The 17,982-nt window shown below is 36.9% G+C and overlaps 1 protein-coding gene across 1 annotated transcript; it reads left to right on the plus strand.

Moving 5' to 3' along the window:
- Positions 1–710: 710 nt before the first annotated feature.
- rps6ka2 (ribosomal protein S6 kinase, polypeptide 2) lies at positions 711–14,428 on the plus strand. Its single transcript, XM_029498446.1, has 22 exons — positions 711–815; positions 3,180–3,296; positions 4,215–4,296; positions 5,085–5,165; positions 5,526–5,605; positions 6,181–6,287; positions 6,374–6,411; positions 6,496–6,638; positions 7,535–7,605; positions 7,979–8,067; positions 8,483–8,547; positions 10,475–10,577; positions 10,772–10,914; positions 11,196–11,318; positions 11,730–11,819; positions 12,028–12,186; positions 12,384–12,545; positions 12,664–12,740; positions 12,853–12,970; positions 13,107–13,163; positions 13,465–13,545; positions 14,279–14,428. The coding sequence occupies exons 1-22, from the start codon at positions 711–713 to the stop codon at positions 14,426–14,428; spliced, it is 2,241 nt and encodes a 746-aa protein (XP_029354306.1).
- Positions 14,429–17,982: the final 3,554 nt, after the last annotated feature.

Genomic DNA, 17,982 nt, shown 5'->3' on the forward strand with positions numbered 1-17,982 from the left:
AGAGGTAGCCCGGTTACACCATGTGACTTCGCCAGCTGTTGCTGGATGCTGGTGGGAGAAAGAGAGGGAGGTTCGGGGGGTTGGCGGGAGGGGTGTTGGGAGCTCGCAGGCTCGCAGTGTGACCATCCGTTGTTCTGCAGAGAGAGAGCAGCGGATGAACACACACATGCACGAGCTGGGAAGAGAGAGCTCCGACACACACACACACACACACACACACCTCCTGATTCAGCGGAACAGATTTATTCGTCACCAGAAGCTATCCCCTCTCAGCCTCACGCATCGCGCCTGCAGCAACAGCAGAACACGGGACGATCCCCTCAGCCGGCACCACCTGTCCCGCACCTCCACCTCATTCCGTCCGTCTGACGTGAATTAACTGCTCCTTCTGCAGCTCAGACCGTCCGCTGACCCGCAACCACTGCAGCCGAGGGACGGTGGCCGGGAGGGAAGGTCGTGCAGGTGGAGGTGGGGGGAGCGGGAAACGGCACGCTGAAACCCACCAGAGAGACGAGCGGTGAATGTGAATGATGGGAAAACTAAAAAACGACGGATGCGTCCAGGATAGCCCAATGGCGGAACCGCGGGATGAGTAGATAACCAATGAACGCTTTCTATTTCTGCATCTCTGCCTTAGCCCCCCCACCCATTGTCACCCGCAGGGAGAAGCTTGTAGTTAAGGGATAGGATGCAAAGGTCTGCCCGTTGTCATGGATACCAGCACGCGAAAATTCACAGTGCGGAGATGGTTCTCCATCTACCTGAAGAACAAGGCGGCAAGGAACAAGAACAGCACCGGTTTCTGTCAGCTGGAGGTCAGTAGCAGCAGAAACGTCTACCTACTAGAGATGACTACACAGAGGGGTGGTGGGCGCGGGGGTTGCATCATAGTTGCGCCATCCGTACATATGTGCCCATAAAGGCCCGGGCTTTTATGGGCACATCTGGTATTTGTAGTAAAGTGAGTGTGTTTGTGTGCACATGGCAATGGCTTTGGAAAGAATGCGAATTACTTGGATTGTTGTGTTGGGTTCAGGAGTCATTGCAGCTTCATTTACAGCTGTTGCACTGTCAGGAATCAGGAGCACAGAGATACTGCGTTTTGACCATGAGAGCGGGCTTTATGGAAAAATTGTCAGACAAACACTCACAGGCAAACAAGATGCAAGACAGACAGGGTGATCAATTACTGGATACAGACAGATTGATTTGGTGGATGGCCACAACAGTGGAGGTATATTTATAGCCCAAACAAACCCGTGGGTGGAGAGAGAGAGGTAGTGTGCTGTTTGCAGCAAACCTACTCACCCCTACTCTGTTTTTTTGCTGTTGTAACCAGTGGCTGATGAATCGACCTGACAAGCCTGTTATCTGTTTGTGTGATTGTTTTTCTTTTTGGTTGGCAAAAGTCTGTCAGTTCCTGTATGTATACATGTTTGTCTGATTGTGCCTATCTGTAGTGAAATTATGTGGGGTGGTTCTTGTTTCACAGACAAAAGGGTCAGCTGTAAATCAGCATTGCACAAGTTGGTGATGAGGCCGTGAACCTGACATCACTCCCCCTGTCCTGTGTAAAGAATAAAGCAGCAATTAATCCTGTGAGGCAAATGTCTACTGCACTGCTTGTTCTGGGCTGAAGCTTTAGCTTTTTTAAACCAGTGGCATTACAGCAGGTGACTGCTGTTGAAAAATTACAGTATGTTGTCTTTGTGGAACTTTGACTGATGTGTTAAACTTTTCCAAAGAGCTAAATTAGATTTAAAAGCTAAACACTATGTTACAAGGTGCAAACTCACAGGTTTAAAATTATAGAATATCGCCATGTTATTGTTTACATGCTGGCTAATCTACTAATCTTCAGACATGATTGTCATTTATACATATATATTCACTCCACCTGACACATTTCTAGATATTAGAATTTGAGCCTTGAGTAAGAAGTGCTGTGAAACTGTTGTGAAAACAGCAACAGACAACCTTATTGTCTATTGTGAGACATAGATCTGAACTGTTGCTGTGCTCTCACATCAGCAGCTTGTGCTTTTAGGTTTGTTTCTTCCCTTGTTTTACTACTGGTAACTATGTTTGTATTGAATTACAAAGGTAGTCTTGATGCAATTTTAAATTTTTCCAAAGATAAATTTCTTTGGAAGAGCCAGAATTGTCCCTCCTGCAGGCAGTTTTTGTTCTTCTTATAAAAATAAATATTACTGTCTGAATTTGAATCCCTTGAGTTGCTTTGCTGCATGTGCATGGTTAGGGTACTGTTCTGTGCTATTAACGCTGTATAAACGCTCTCAATTCAGATATAGCATCAAAGGACTTGTGATGATTATTTTTGTTTTTTAGCTTTATATGGATTCTAAGTCTTTTTGTTTGCAAATGAGAGCTGGATATTGTTTCTCAAAATAATCTCAAAACATTGTGTACTATTGATGGGTTTGACTTGAAAAAGGATTCTAACAGTAATACAAAGTTATTTCTCAAAAAGAAAGTGAACCAGTTTCTTTGGAAAATATAAAGGGTGAAACCATATTAATTATTTGGGAATACAGAAGTAGTAATGACATAGAACTACAACAATAAACAGAATACAAAAAGTTGCCTATTAATTTTATTTCCAATGCCTATGAAGTCTAACAAGCAGCTCAAACTGCACATGGACCCCCTTTCACTGCAATCTATCATGTTTCAAGCATGCCAGGCTGCACCTGTGAACTTTTAAGCAAATGCCACTGCCTTAAAAAAAAAAAGATCCATTTATAACAATTAAAAGATTTGGCTTATGTGAGAAATTGCTTTGGACTAATGAATTCACTAATTCTTTTCAGCATATTATACTTGATTGAAAGTGGGTGTAAAGCTCTTAACATTTAAATGACAGTGATGGCTTTACTGTCACACTGACCAATCTAAGCTTTGCTTCAGGTCGGCAACTGATCATTCCCTTCACTGAGCAGGCTGAATAGGCTGAAAGAGGGAAGCTTACTCTGTGAATCACTGCCAGTGACCTCAGCCCATACCTATCCAGCAATAACATAATGGCTCATAGATATCCACCTCTTTGCAAACTTTGTCTTAACTTGTCTGTGTGTGTGTTTCTTTCCCTCGTATTTGTGGGCACTCTCAATAATTGTTATATGAGACAAAAGTTGTGACATCTTCTGTCTTTCCTTTAGGATGACAGCATAGTGAAAGAGATTGACATCAGTCACCATGTTAAGGAGGGCTGTGAGAAAGCAGACCCCTCTCAGTTCCAGCTGCTCAAAGTTCTGGGACAGGGCTCCTATGGAAAGGTACAACATGGACACTTGAATTACTGCAAAAACATAAATTCAGTTCAGAGTGATATGACAGAGCTCTTACAGTATCGGCATCACCGTTGATAATATAACACAAAAATATCCCACCAGGCCCAAATACTGGCTGCCCTTTGCAGGCTTTCTCTATTATTTACATTTTAATAGTAACAACTTACTCTGCAAGAAATAGACTACAAGAACATCAGGACTTCACACGTACTGACATTTAAAAACCATGACCATTTACTGTATATGCTGCTTTAAGCCTGTGCTACTTTCAAATAGCTTTCCTAAATAGTTTGGATTTGCTCCCAATTAAGTCACAAGAGCATGACCGATTGACTCGGCTCAAGTGCTCATCATTATATTATGAGTGAGTGATTAATTTTTATCTATTTCTAGATTAGTTATATGACAAGTGCTACATGAGACACATTTAATTTTATTGAATTAGTAAAAGACCACTGAATTATTGTAGTTATCATAGATTAGAGGTCTCACTGACGCAAAAAGATATACCATAGCAGATGTTGATGAGTGGGTTCATTTTTCAACAGCAGAGGCAAGCATGTGAGGTCAGGTCATAAAGTCACAGTGCGAGCTGTGTGTTTACCTTTTTATACACACAATTCTTACTATTTGGCAATCATAGCTGTAAATCATAGCAGTCTAAGTAACATACATGAGTCTTTTATAAAACCCAATTTAAGTTTGCTTCAAGTTAAAATATATTACTGAAACTCTTTCTTTTATTAGCACTAACTAAGTAACATGGTTGTTAATACACCCCCTACATATGTTATTGTCATTTTTAATTCATCTCTCAAGAAAGGGTTAGGGTTAGGGTTAGCCTCTTTGACATGTCCAATTAGCATTTCAAATTGTTAGTGATGAATAATGATGATTTCTCAGGTGTTTCTGGTCAGAAAGATCCGAGGACTGGATAGAGGGCAGCTGTATGCCATGAAAGTCCTGAAGAAAGCCACACTAAAAGGTAAAAATAAAAATTTTAAATGTCAGATGCAGAAATTAAATGACTGACACATGATAAGAGAAAAGTTCAACTACTGGGAAAATAAATATTTAAATAGAAATATTTGAATCAAACTTAAAAAAATATTCTCATAACATTTTTTAGAGTTTTTCCTTATTGTAGGTTAGAATAATAATTACATTTATTATAATACCACTTTTATTTATGTGCTTGTACCATCCGAAAAGTCGGATAAATTACAAAATCCTGACAGATGCATTGTATTGCAATAACAGGCTTGCCCTTCTTTGGGCTTTGAGTGGTAATTTAAGGTTAATACTGGTGTTGCACAGAAATGATAAGACATTTATCATTACCAGAGTGTCCTACATCCAAGGGGATTTTGGATAAAGAGGTTAGTTTGTACTTTCAGATAAACTGGTTTGGGTTGAATTGGATGATTGTAAACGAGGCTGCACTGTATAAGCAGGTTGAGATATCATGTGCTTTATTAGTGTCTTTGTACAACCTTAATCTTCTTAATCTGTACCCCTGGAATTTAAGTAGTTATGGTCTCATCTTGGAGACAGATGCTGCAATAATACTGTTGGTGTTGTTTTCACTGTACAATTTCCCAGCATCATTTTGAGATGGGTCTAATTCCATTTAGACTTGCAGTAAATACAGTTTCATTATTCACCTATGGTCTTTGAGACTTTGAGACTCGCCATTTTAGCTGAATTTAGATTAAAGGAACTTTAAACCGATTTATTAAACAAATTGCATTTTCCTTATTACTTCCTGTTTAGTTCGAGATCGCATGAGGTCCAAGATGGAAAGGGACATTCTGGCAGAAGTTAACCATCCATTTATAGTTAAACTGCACTATGGTAAGCTATGTGCTGATTGAAATATCTATCTCACTGAAACTGCTGAAGAAGAGGACTAGATAACTTTTCAATGGACAACTTGTCCTTGTCCATTTGGAGCTGATCTTTCTGTATTTCTTAAAATGAGGAAAAAAGATGATGGTCTATGTATTGAATTTGTAAAAATCTGCGACAATGTTTGGTTCGATGAATTATGATTTTGTTTTGCTGATGTTGGACTATACACATTGTACACCCTCACTATTGATGAAGAGATCTTCAAGATAAGTAAGGTTAAAATACTATCCTGATATATATCAGCCTCATTAGCATATTATGTCCTGTGCAACTTGTGTGTGTGTGTGGTCTGTGTGAGTCTAGCCTTCCAGACAGAGGGGAAACTCTATCTGATCCTAGACTTCCTCCGAGGAGGAGACCTCTTCACTCGCCTGTCAAAAGAGGTAAGTTTAGAACTGAGAGGTTTCCTAACTCTTTCCCCAGGTCCACTAAGAAAAAAATTACACACCTTTATCTTTCAAGGTCAACTCTAGGCTATATAACACAGATGAAAGATCACCAGGAGTAAATACACCTGCAATCACTCTCCTCTTCTCATTCCTGTGCTGACTTGACCCTCACCTCTATTATTTTCATCCTGATATATTGCCTGGCCAATAAACAAAGACCACAAAAGTTTATTGAGTTACATTGCTTCCCATTGAGACTCATAAGTCTAAGCAACCCTTTTCTGTTATACTGTTGCTTTCTATGCTTTTGCGATTCTCTGCTATTCCTCTGCAGGCATTAAGATGACAAAAGTGCATCACTGATCAACACTCTTAGAACTATAATATCCATAAGGGTGTTGGAGTTTTTATAGACATGACCTGACATGGTCATGTTATGTAATGTTAATGAATTGAGATTCCATTTACAGTGTTATGCAACATGAGTCATTCCTCTGCTTTTAAAACATCTTTAATATTTTTGCTACAGTTCTTTCTCCTAATATGTTATCTGTTCTATCATGTTCTAGGTGATGTTTACAGAAGAAGATGTGAAGTTCTACCTTGCAGAGTTGGCCCTGGCCTTGGACCATCTACACAGTCTGGGCATCATCTACAGGGACCTCAAACCAGAAAAGTACTGATCACTTTTGGACTTTCTTTTTTGCATCTATTTATTTTACACAAATATTTTAAGACTGATTTTGACAATTTTCCGAACAGCATTCTTCTGGATGAAGAAGGACATATAAAGATAACTGGTCAGTGCATCCAACAAAAATCAAAATTTTATTTGTTTTTTGCTTTGCTATTCCTTATCTTTATTTCTGTCTCTCTCTGCTCAGACTTTGGATTGAGTAAGGAATCCATCGACCATGATAAAAGAGCATATTCTTTCTGTGGAACAATAGAGTACATGGCTCCAGAGGTGGTAAACAGGAGAGGGCATACGCAAAGTGCTGACTGGTGGTCATTTGGGGTTCTTATGGTAAGAATCCTCCAATCTTGAAACAACTTTTTGTTTCAGCTCTTAGATAATGTGTCAGTGTACTGATTTCTTAATCTGGTTCTGTTCTGTCAGAAAAGCATCTTAATTACAGTGTCTTGAAGATCAAGCCACCACACACTGTTATCATGGATCTGCTTGAATCTGCTTATTTTGATAACCTGGTGGCTTATTCCACTGATATTAGGAAGAAGGTTAGCATTCAGTAACAGTTGTCAGCCACATCAGAGCACCAGGGAAAATGGAAGCCCTGTCTGCCCTTCAGAAAGAATTAAGAATAAACACAGCATTAGAGTAAATGAAAGAAAAACATAACCAGCCATGTCAAAATATTCTCTCATCAAGGAGCTAATTTTACACATTCAACCAGTATTTAAAGAATGAGTACATTTCATTTTATACATTGGTACTATGGTACTGTTGTTGGAAAGCATAGCTAAAAAAAATCTTTTATTTGCTTTATCAATCCTCAGTAGGCCAAGCCATCCTCTGTTTTGGAGTATCTTCATTTTATTTCTATTTTCTGGTATTTATATAAAAATATGTTTTTACTTCTTATATAAGTATCTGACCTGTAACTAATGATGATGTTTCTTATCACAAAATGAAAGTCAAAGACAAATGCCTGTCTGTTTATGTGTTTTATACTACAATGCATGTTGTCAATATTAATAAAAAGAGACCACAGACAACATTAATACCACGGACAGATGCTGATATATGACCAAACTTCAATTTGACTATCAAAGCACAACTTTAACACCTTCAGATTATAATCTCAGTATGACAAATTTAAGGAAAGTTTTCTTCAAGTGACCTGTGCATCATCTTCAGGACAGCTGATACATTTTGTAATAATGGTATCACTTGTCTTCCAGTTTGAGATGTTGACAGGTTCATTACCTTTCCAAGGAAAAGATCGTAAGGAAACGATGGCACTTATTCTGAAGTAAGACCAATTCAAACACTTAAGATTTATTCCTGCTTTCATAAAGCCTTTTATATGTGAAATAACTTACACAGTGTGTGTAGGATGTGGATATGGGCATTTTAGTAAATTTTCTCCTTATATTTTCTAATGAGCCTCTTGTCTCCCTTGTCAGCTACACTTCTTTGTTGTATATTCTGTCTAACAATATTCAATATAAAAATTCAATTTAAAATGTTCATGTGTCCTGCTCATATCAAGCTCAAATGATCTCAGAATTGTAATTGAATATGTGCACATTTAAATCTAATTCTAAAAATAATCTTGATATACCACATTACAGTATTAATAAACACCTGAATTTATCCACTTGTTTCTTGTGTCGTCTCTGCAGGGCAAAGCTGGGAATGCCACAGTTCCTCAGTCCTGAAGTGCAGAGTTTATTGAGAGCGCTATTTAAGAGGAACCCTGCTAATCGACTAGGTACATTAACCATGGACACTGACAAGCAAATATGTTCAAAATAACAGTATTACTTCTGCATTTCTCTACCTTTATGGATCATCAATTTTCCCAATACCTTTTGTCAATGGTGGGATGCTAAGAGTTGGCCCTGGAAATATAATGCGAGAAAATCTTCTGAACCAGTAAACCAGTTTATGAAAGTATCACTGGAGAGAAACTGAAACCATGGCTTTTACAGCTTCCACAGTCTTTAGACTGTTGGTCAATAATGTAAAATTTTAATATCTATTTCACACGTCAAGGCAGACATGGTGGCCCATTGGAAATAAATAATAAAAAAAAAAAGCTTTATTCATTAATCCTCTATGTTTTATTAGATGTGATGTAAACAATGACTCCAATCTCTCAAAAGTGTCTCCTGTGTGACTGAAAGGTGCAGGACCAGATGGAGTGGAAGAAATAAAAAGGCATCGCTTCTTTGCATCGATAGACTGGAATGTAAGTACATACAAGTAAAAAAATACCGTAAGTGAATGCCCTGTCACACTACAAGAAACCGCTCATAAGTCTGAATTGCATCGTGATGACGATAGTTGTTGAGTCACATCACTGAAACCCCACAGCTGATCAACCACTTCCCCAAAAAAATCCCCACAATCATGAAGTGTCCTCAGGATACAAGATTGCCTCATGGCAAAACTCCACTTCTTGCACTTCTTGCCCAACTTTCTTCTGCCTAATATCTCTTCGCCTTTTTCATGGGAGATTTGTTCATCGACAAATGTTGCTCTTGCCTAAAAAAAGCAGTTTTTAAACATCAGAGAAGCATTCTCCTGAAACTTCATTTGTTTAGGCAAACTTAAAAAGTTGCACTTGAGCCCCTGAGTGCCATTCATCCTGCAGGAACGTATTACTGGATTGCCCTAAAGAGAGTAGTTTTATTTACTTAGCACTCTTACACTGGTGAAAAGCAAAGCACATATGTAATTATTGTATTTCCTGTGTGGGATATATTTAGGGTTTTAACAGTCATCTCAATGACAGAACTTCCTTTCAAGAGGTGAAACATAGGTGAATATGGTGCTCCCATTTTAAAGAATAAATCTTTCCTACACTGCACAATTTGTGTATTGGTTTCATAAAGCAATGTTTTGTCCACAAAGATTATTAAAAAAACGATTAGGTAGTAGGCGATTGTAACTAAATGTTACAACTAAAGCGAGACCGTCTTACTCTGCCAGACTCACAGACAGGTTTCATATGCTATATAAACAGTTTTGATAGCAAGAAATCTTTCAGTTTTATTGATTGTAACCTGATGTAAATCTAATCGATACCAAACAACATATTATTTGAAAGCACTAGTGACTACATTTTTATTTTTCATATGACAGGCTTTGTGGTTTGTGTTTATCTACTCCTGTCAGTAACAATGCTCTCATTTCTATATTAAAATCCACTCCATTATCTGCTTTAGACGCTCACTAATCTCGGCCCTCACTACCGGCTCTCACTGTGCTCCTCACTGCACTACCTATTCACACTCTGCCAAACACAACCTTTTCCTGTTTACAGATGGTGTTTCTGGCTTGATGTGACAAGCAATCAGTAAGAGGCTTACATTCTCCTCCTCACAATGCTTATTAAAATAGTGGGCTGCATCAGGCATAATGATTCCTCTGAGCATCATCATCATGTTAATCAGAAACTTGCTAGATTTTTTTCCTCTGTGATGCTTGAAATTTTCTGTAGTTTTTTTTTTTTATCTTAACTTATAAAGCTGGCAAGATGACAAGCAACCCCACACTCGTAAGTGCTGTGCAACAGCAAATCAAATGGCAGATAAAAGTGCGCATTAATGTCTCTATGAATAAAAGTAATTCTATTTATTTCCCAAGGCTGGTAGCCCCAGTTAGAATTATTCACTGTTAATGACTAATGTTGCAAAGGTGACGCCTGCAGGTCAGACTTTGTAATACACGTTGATAAATAAATAATGCATTGTGTGTATTCTGTGGTTACTGTTATATGACGGATTTTCTCCTGGCATCACATAGCATATGATTTATATCTATAAAATTGAATATTTTCACAAAAAATATTCTTTTCCAATATAGTGTGGATAATGCCCTCTTTTTTAATACAGCTTGTATACTGATTTATTCTATTCCTTTACCTCCAGTCTGACACGTAAAGACTTACAGAGGCAAACACCTTTCACACGCACACCTGTGGATAATTTACCACCAACACCAACCTTAACCACATCACAACTGTGCTCCTCATTAAGCTTCAGGTCATGTTATGTTTCTCAGTAACATTTAAAACAGCTATTTTATGGAAAGAGAGTAAAATTTTGTTTACTCTTTCCCCTAAATGCTATTATAAGCACAATGTTTTCATCTTGTTGTCCTGTTTTCTGTAGAAGCTGTACAGGAAGGAGATGCGTCCTCCTTTCAAACCAACTGTCGGAAGACCTGAAGACACTTTTCATTTTGACCCTGAGTTCACCTCTAGAACACCAACTGGTATTAAGAACATACATGAATATATATACTGGCATATTGCATATCTTAATAAGAAAATGTGTGTGTAAATAAAACAAGGGAAATCATCACAGGAATTAAGGGGACTGAATGGAAGAAAGTGGTTTTTTTTATACATTGGAAGTAATAGAAACTACTTAGTTAATATTCTTGTATTTGTGATTTTGGATCGTCAGATTCCCCAGGCATCCCTCCTAGTGCAAACACACACCAGTTGTTTCGTGGCTTCAGCTTTGTTGCAAGTAATCAAAACCAAGAGCCCAGTGTTGCTCCAGTAGCACCTTCTCTTCAGGAGGTGAACATCAACCCCATAGCACAGGTATACATCTTTCAGAAAACAGTTCAAGCCTGACTCTACTGGTAACTGGTAATGATGCTCACACACTTATTAGAGAAAAAAATATTACATTATGAAATTAAATGACTGTTTTAGCTAGAACAAAAGCTAAAGTAAAAAATTACTCTTTTGAATCACCATCAGCTATGCCACTATGTTCATACAGCAACTGACTTTTAATTCATTGCAGTTCCACATATACATTGAAAACATGTAGTAAAGGTAAAAATGTTATGAATCCTTAAGTGTCTGATTATTTGTAGCATTTCCGTGGCGATGTGTCTTTCACCGACATTTATGAGCTGAAGGAAGAAGTTGGACAGACTGTCAGTGCCGTCTGCAAAAGATGTCTGCACAGAGTTACTGCTGTGGAGTATTCAGTGAAGGTAGAGGCCACTATTAAATGTAAAAATATACTCTAAGTTTGTGGTTTGTTTCTGTATTGAAGTAAAAATACAAAACAATATGTGGCAAAAGGTAGAGCAATCTATTAACGATAATAACGCAATGGTATTATAATATTTATTATATATTATAGTAAAACAATTTTTATATATCACTGTCCAGTGAAAAGCAAGCGCCTCATGTATATTGCTTTTTGAAAAGTCAACTATATGGCGATACACAAATTTCATGATGTGCAACAAAGATCACATGTATAAAGCATTCAACATAAAGTTTGACTTGCTGGATGAGTTATCTGTGAGATCTTTAATTTGTGATATAAAACCACTGACAACATGCTTTGCACATTTTGTGTCTTTCACATGTGCTGTGCATCTCTGTGCTTTCGTCAGATTATTGACAGAGCAAGGAAAGATCCTGCAGAAGAGATTGAGATTCTGTTGAGATATGGACAACATCCAAATATAATTACGCTGAAGGATGTAAGTGTCACATCATCAATGTAACACAAATTTGAATCACAAATTGTCACAAATTGGAAACATTGAAAAAATTTTTATCTAGGTTTACTCCTGTAGCTAGCAACAGAACAAAGCAAATTTGAATCCCTGATGAAGTAAAACTTTCCCCCTTCCCTCTCTTAATGATAGTTTTTAATGAGCCAATGTGTGTGTATTTCCACTTGTGCAGGTGTTTGATGATGGCCAGTGTGTGTACCTGGTTCAGGATTTGCTGAGGGGAGGCGAGCTGCTGGACAGAGCTCTGACAGTGCCAAATTTTACAGAGCGGGATGCATCAGACATCATCTGCACTTTAGCCAAGACTGTGGAATATTTACACTCACTGGGGGTATGAAAGAAAGCAAAATTAACTGTGTTTTACTTTAATGTTTAATATTAACTGAGGTGTGTCTCTATTGTAAATTTGGAGAAAGAGATGAAACACAGTGACAGCAGCATTAAACACAGACAATATTTGTAAAGGCTATATTATTCTGCAATATTCTGAGTTGTATGCTAACATGTTTTTGTCTGTCTCTTTTTCAGGTTGTACACCGTGACCTGAAGCCCAGTAATATCCGTTATACTGATGACAGTGGACGCCCAGAATGCATCAGGATTTGTGATTTTGGATTTGCCAAACAGCTAAGAGCTGAGAATGGCTTATTGATGACACCCTGTTACACAGCAACATTCATGGCTCCTGAAGTATGTCAGTAACATCTCAACAGAAAAAAATTGTTTAAAAAACTATATATTTTTCATAGAAACAAATCCCACAACGCACTATTGAAATGACTACTGGTGTATGTTTGTGTGTATGCAGGTTCTGAGGAAGCAGGGTTATGATGCAGCCTGTGACATTTGGAGCTTGGGGATTCTGCTTTACACCATGATAGCTGGGTCAGTTTAAATTTTTACAGCTGCCAACATCAGCATTTTGATGCAAATTTTAATTTCCCCTTCTATAAACATTTATTATTTACTTAATTATTTTTTATTTCCTTTTTTTCAGTTTCAGCCCATTTGCCAGTAGTCTTGAGGACACGGCAGAGGAAATTCTCGCTCAAATTGGCAGCGGAAAATTAATAATCACAGGAGGGAACTGGGACCTGGTGTCAGATGAGGCACAGGTTACATTTTTTATTTTCCTAAGGGGATAAATGCACTTAAAATGGTTTAGTTGATATATTAGTAGTGTTTACTGCCTAATGCAGTAATGCAGTTTAATGCTAATGCAATCTGGGCATGTCTCAATTTGTTTGACAGGATATTGTGATTAAGATGCTCCATGTGGACCCTCACCAGCGCCTGACGGCTCCCCAGGTACAAGTCTCTAATATGACTAAATAAGCCTTATTAGCTGATAATTCTTGGTACTTCCTCTTGTATTGGCAATTTTCTATGTTAACAGGAAGATTTAAATGTATAACAGAGAACATTTTTTTTTCACTGACTGTAAAGGGTAGAAGAAAGGACATCTACAAACAGATAATCTTATACTGTAGTATATACTACAGTATAAATTGGTTATGTTGTATTGTATATCAAGGCTATCAAGTCATGACATGGTTATGATTACATGATGAATGAATGAGGAAAGCATCATCAGCACAATGCTTTTCAGGTTCTTCGTCACCCCTGGATTGTGGAGAGGGACCAACTCTCTGACAGAGCTCTCACCAGACAAGACGCACACACTGTCAAGGTCAGACCCTTTTTGCATATGTGTATGCAGAATTATGAGTGGAATACCATAAATTAAAATTCAATTAATATAAAATTAGTGGATTTTATTCATTTAGATATTGATATGTAGTCCCTTTTTTTTTTCGACTGAAAATATTGGCGCAATAGTTAAACATAAACTAGCAACTGCTAACTCTACAAATGGTTGTTTATTTTCACATTCTTTAACAAATTATTGATGATGGGATTCATTGGGTCCCTTTTAATTATTCTAAACAGAGTTTCGGTCTCTGCCTAAAGTGCCTTTGAAGTAATCTTGTAATGATTTTGTGCTATATAATTGCAAATTATTTTTTCTTTTTATCTGCTTGAAATTTATTCAACTGTGTTACAAAACTTTGATATATCAAAATATGAATAAATATATTTGTCTAATAAACCTGGAAAGAGGGCACAGAATTTATATATTTTTAAATAAAACCTATAACAGTATGAGCTGATGTTTATACCGTATTGTTTTAAATTTATTTACCCTTAGGTGTCTGTCATCAGAAAACCTTAAATATAACCAGTTCATGCTTATATCAGTTGAATACAGTGTGATGAAGCATAATATAATAAATATATACATTATATGTTATAATATGTTTCTCTGAGTGTCCATCAGATGGAGTTGTCAGCTACTCATGGAGTTGGTGGAGAGTTTCAAGAAACGTGGTTATAATATTGTTGTTTTTTTTTTAATCCATCAGGGGGCACTGTCTGCCACCTACTCTGCTCTGAGACGCTGCCCTCCTGCTCCTGTGCTGGAGCCTGTTCAGTCCTCCAGCCTGGCTCAGCGGAGAGGGATGAAAAAACTGGGAAGCCCAAAAGTTAATTCAGATTCCAAAGATAAGGAGTAAGCCCGTATCATTACCAGATGTTCTCTAAATTGCAAAAGCACAAACCTTGTTTCAAAGTGTTTGTAGATATGTAAATGGAATGTAGCAGATCAAATTCAACAAGCTTATCAAATAAATTCAAAATGGTGTCAAGCCCTGAAATAATGAAGCAGCTCACCATCACTGACATCAAGATTTTGTTTTGTTGACCAAATAATTCAAAGTATAGTTTTGAAATCTTTGATTAAATAACTTCAGTCATGATGCAGTGTGGTCAAACATCCATCTTGTGCACCTCAACAGAGAATTTGAATAAAGAAATGATCCAAACTCTGGGTGATCCACTGCTGAACTTTCAATTTAACCTTTAATTTTAATCCTGCCTGCAAGACAATGTTGTCCATGATCTGATTATGGCTATAAAATTGCCAGCACTGATCTATAGCTGACAAATGCAGTAATAACATGGACTATTGCTTCTTTGGAGCTGAAGTGTAGTAAAACCAGTTACATTGACACCTGCCTTGATCTTACAGAAGATCGAGCTGCTGAAATTAGTCAGGTCTTGAAATCAGAACAAAATCCAAGCATCCTGTGCCACTAGCTAACATGCCAAGTACTCAAGGTTACTGTAGTTTTCACATTTAGTACACATGTATATCACCGGTACATGGGCAGTCAGGCATAAATACCATCTTCCATAGTCATGAATCTGAAATGTATTTGAATGAGGCAGTGATGCTCACACAGTTTATGACGTTTTCATTCAATCAGTCATCTGACTTCTATGGTTATATGCATGTTAAATATGTAAATAGTCTACCAAACTAAGGGACTTATTTCTTAAGTTAAAAATGCCTTTTTGTTCATAAAATGATTAATATAATTACTGTATGTATTGTTGTCTTCCATAAATACAGCCTTTACAGCCTCTAATAAAAAAAATGTTAAATGTGTCACGACTCCATTTCCCAGGTTAGATGGAACAGTTAGATATGCAGGTATTCTGTAGAATGTAGTTTATTTTGTGAGTCTGTGTGTGCGTGTTTTGTTCTTTTTTTACATATAACATATTCAAAATGTTACCAGAGGGCATCATAAGGCTCGCTTGTAAATGTCACACTCATAGCAAAACTTGTCACGCTGCACTAATTTGTACTGTTGAAGAATGATTGATTATTATCAGCATTCAGTGAGAGCATCCATCCCTCTCTGTGTCTGTGCGGGTGTACTTGTGTGTCTGTGTGTGTGTTTACTCAGGTGTGTCCGGTAGCTGCCAGTAGGCTCCTGTGCTGTCTGAAAGCCAAAAGATTCAAGAACCACTGTGTCACAGGTTTGTATGCACTGTCTATTGCTGTGCTGATTGTACCAAAAAATGCTGTACAATCCAAGTTACGAGGTAAAAATGAGTCGTGCAATTTGTGCTGTACAGCTTCCCAGTAGTAATTCATATTATGATGCTCCACAATGAATATATATACTTACTGGTTAGAGGTAAAACAAAATATATTGCGATATGTATCTAATAGGAACTGTAGCAACAATACAGCAAATCTGTACATATTATGTTTACAGATACATAAACTGTTATGTTTTGTGTTGCACTGCACAATTCTAAGAGGTTGAGCTGAGACTGATGCAACTAAGAGCATGTAAAGCTGTAAATACTGTACTGATTACTAATGTAGATTGTACATACTGTCGTAAAGAAACACTATATATATATATACATATATATATATATATATATATATATATATATATATATATATATATATATATATATATATATATCACAAGCAGTAATACTGTACATATTGTATTTGCAAATATATAGAGACTGTACATATTAAACCGTGTTGTACTTTGTGTTGCCCGGAGTGTATATACTGTCTATACCTGGCCAACCATTGAAATTACTGGCTAGAATGCCAAGGTTTTACAAATAAAGAAAAAAAGGAAAGAAAAATCTGTGTGTTTTTAATCATGTATCATTATTTACACAATACGTGTGTTTGTAACCAGTAATAGTGTAATTAAATAAGACACATTATCCAACATAGTCCTGCAAATCATGCTTTTTTATGGCTTGAACCATTGACCAAAAACTGACCTAGTAATATGTAAGAATTTGATCTATTTTTTCCTCTTAATGTTATAAGATGAATTAAAATTACCATAGTTTTATATTATATATTTTTAAGGTTACTCCCCACTTTGATGCATTTATTTTCTTACGAAAATCTTTTTTATTTTGCATGTAAGAAATATATAGAAGAAACATTAATATAGGAAGGTATAAGAATAAGAAGAAAGATAAGAAGACACAAAATGCTTATATATTATTAATACTAAATATAAGGGTACATCCCATTTTGTGTTTTATTGTTTATCATTAAATTATAGGTTGTGCTAATAATGTTGACATTTGTAAAAGTTTTGCATCCAGTTTTCACAAAATGGAAAAATCTTTAAAACTTACATAAACTTACATAAACATAAGCTACATACGGTCACACCAAATATGCAAACATTTATTTTGTCAGCAGTATTGGAAAACTTAAACACAATTGTGCATCTGTAGCGAGTTATTTTTGCCCTCTGACTTGCTCTGACTTAACTGAGGTGTTTTATTATTTGAACGTCTTATTTTCAGAGTGTACATATACAATTCAAATCCATATATCGATTCAATCAAAAATGTTACATTTGGGAATTATTTGTAACTTCAGAACAAATTTCTATTATCATTTTCCTTTTATCATTGTTAAATGTGAAACAGTTTGACTCGGTGAGAGGTAAATTTTTGTCCATTCTTTGTGCGTTGTAGTGTGACACCAAGTACCTGCTAGAGCCACTAGATGGCAACCAATCACAGCTTCTCCATCTCTCTTTCCATTTCTTAGCAGAAGTTCACTGTTTATAGCTATAATCCCTCAAAAGAAGAGGAAGAAGAAGAAAAACTCTTTAATTTATATCAACCAACAGGCCCACACTCTGCTCCATAAAAGCTTTTAGCAGGTGCTGTGCCAATGTGTCAGGTGGGTGTGGCAGGCTCATCAGCCCTGACATTTAAGTGCAGTAGTGCTCAGAGCAAAAAGGGATTGTGGGATATACGTAGATACAGATGACAAGCCCCCCTGTGAAGATGATTGCAGCAGAGTGACAAGAGGAGACCAAACAACAGATAGAGGAAGGAGAACATGTCAGGAGGGGAGAGATGAAAGGCAAAAGAAAGAAAAAGAGCTCTGAGAAACAATAACTCAACCCAACAATTACAGCTTTGGCAGAATTTAGATTATCTTTCATGGAGGATGCACTTCAAAATGTTTGTGTTTTTTGTTTTTTAAGTCTGACTTTCTCATTTTATTACAGCTTCTTAACTGAAAGTTTCAATCACAAAACTGGAGTAGCTTCCACTGATGATTTGCTTACTTTGTCATAGGTTAAAATTGTGATAGTTTCAACTTTTGGTTTTCTGTGAAATGAATGAAAATACACAAGTAGGATAGCAGCCTTGCTTTATACTGACAGCCTGAGTACAGGGTTCATGTGACATTAACTTTGAGGAAGTT

Source organism: Echeneis naucrates, chromosome 3 (genome assembly GCF_900963305.1).
Source record: "Echeneis naucrates chromosome 3, fEcheNa1.1, whole genome shotgun sequence".
Classification (NCBI taxonomy): domain Eukaryota; kingdom Metazoa; phylum Chordata; class Actinopteri; order Carangiformes; family Echeneidae; genus Echeneis; species Echeneis naucrates.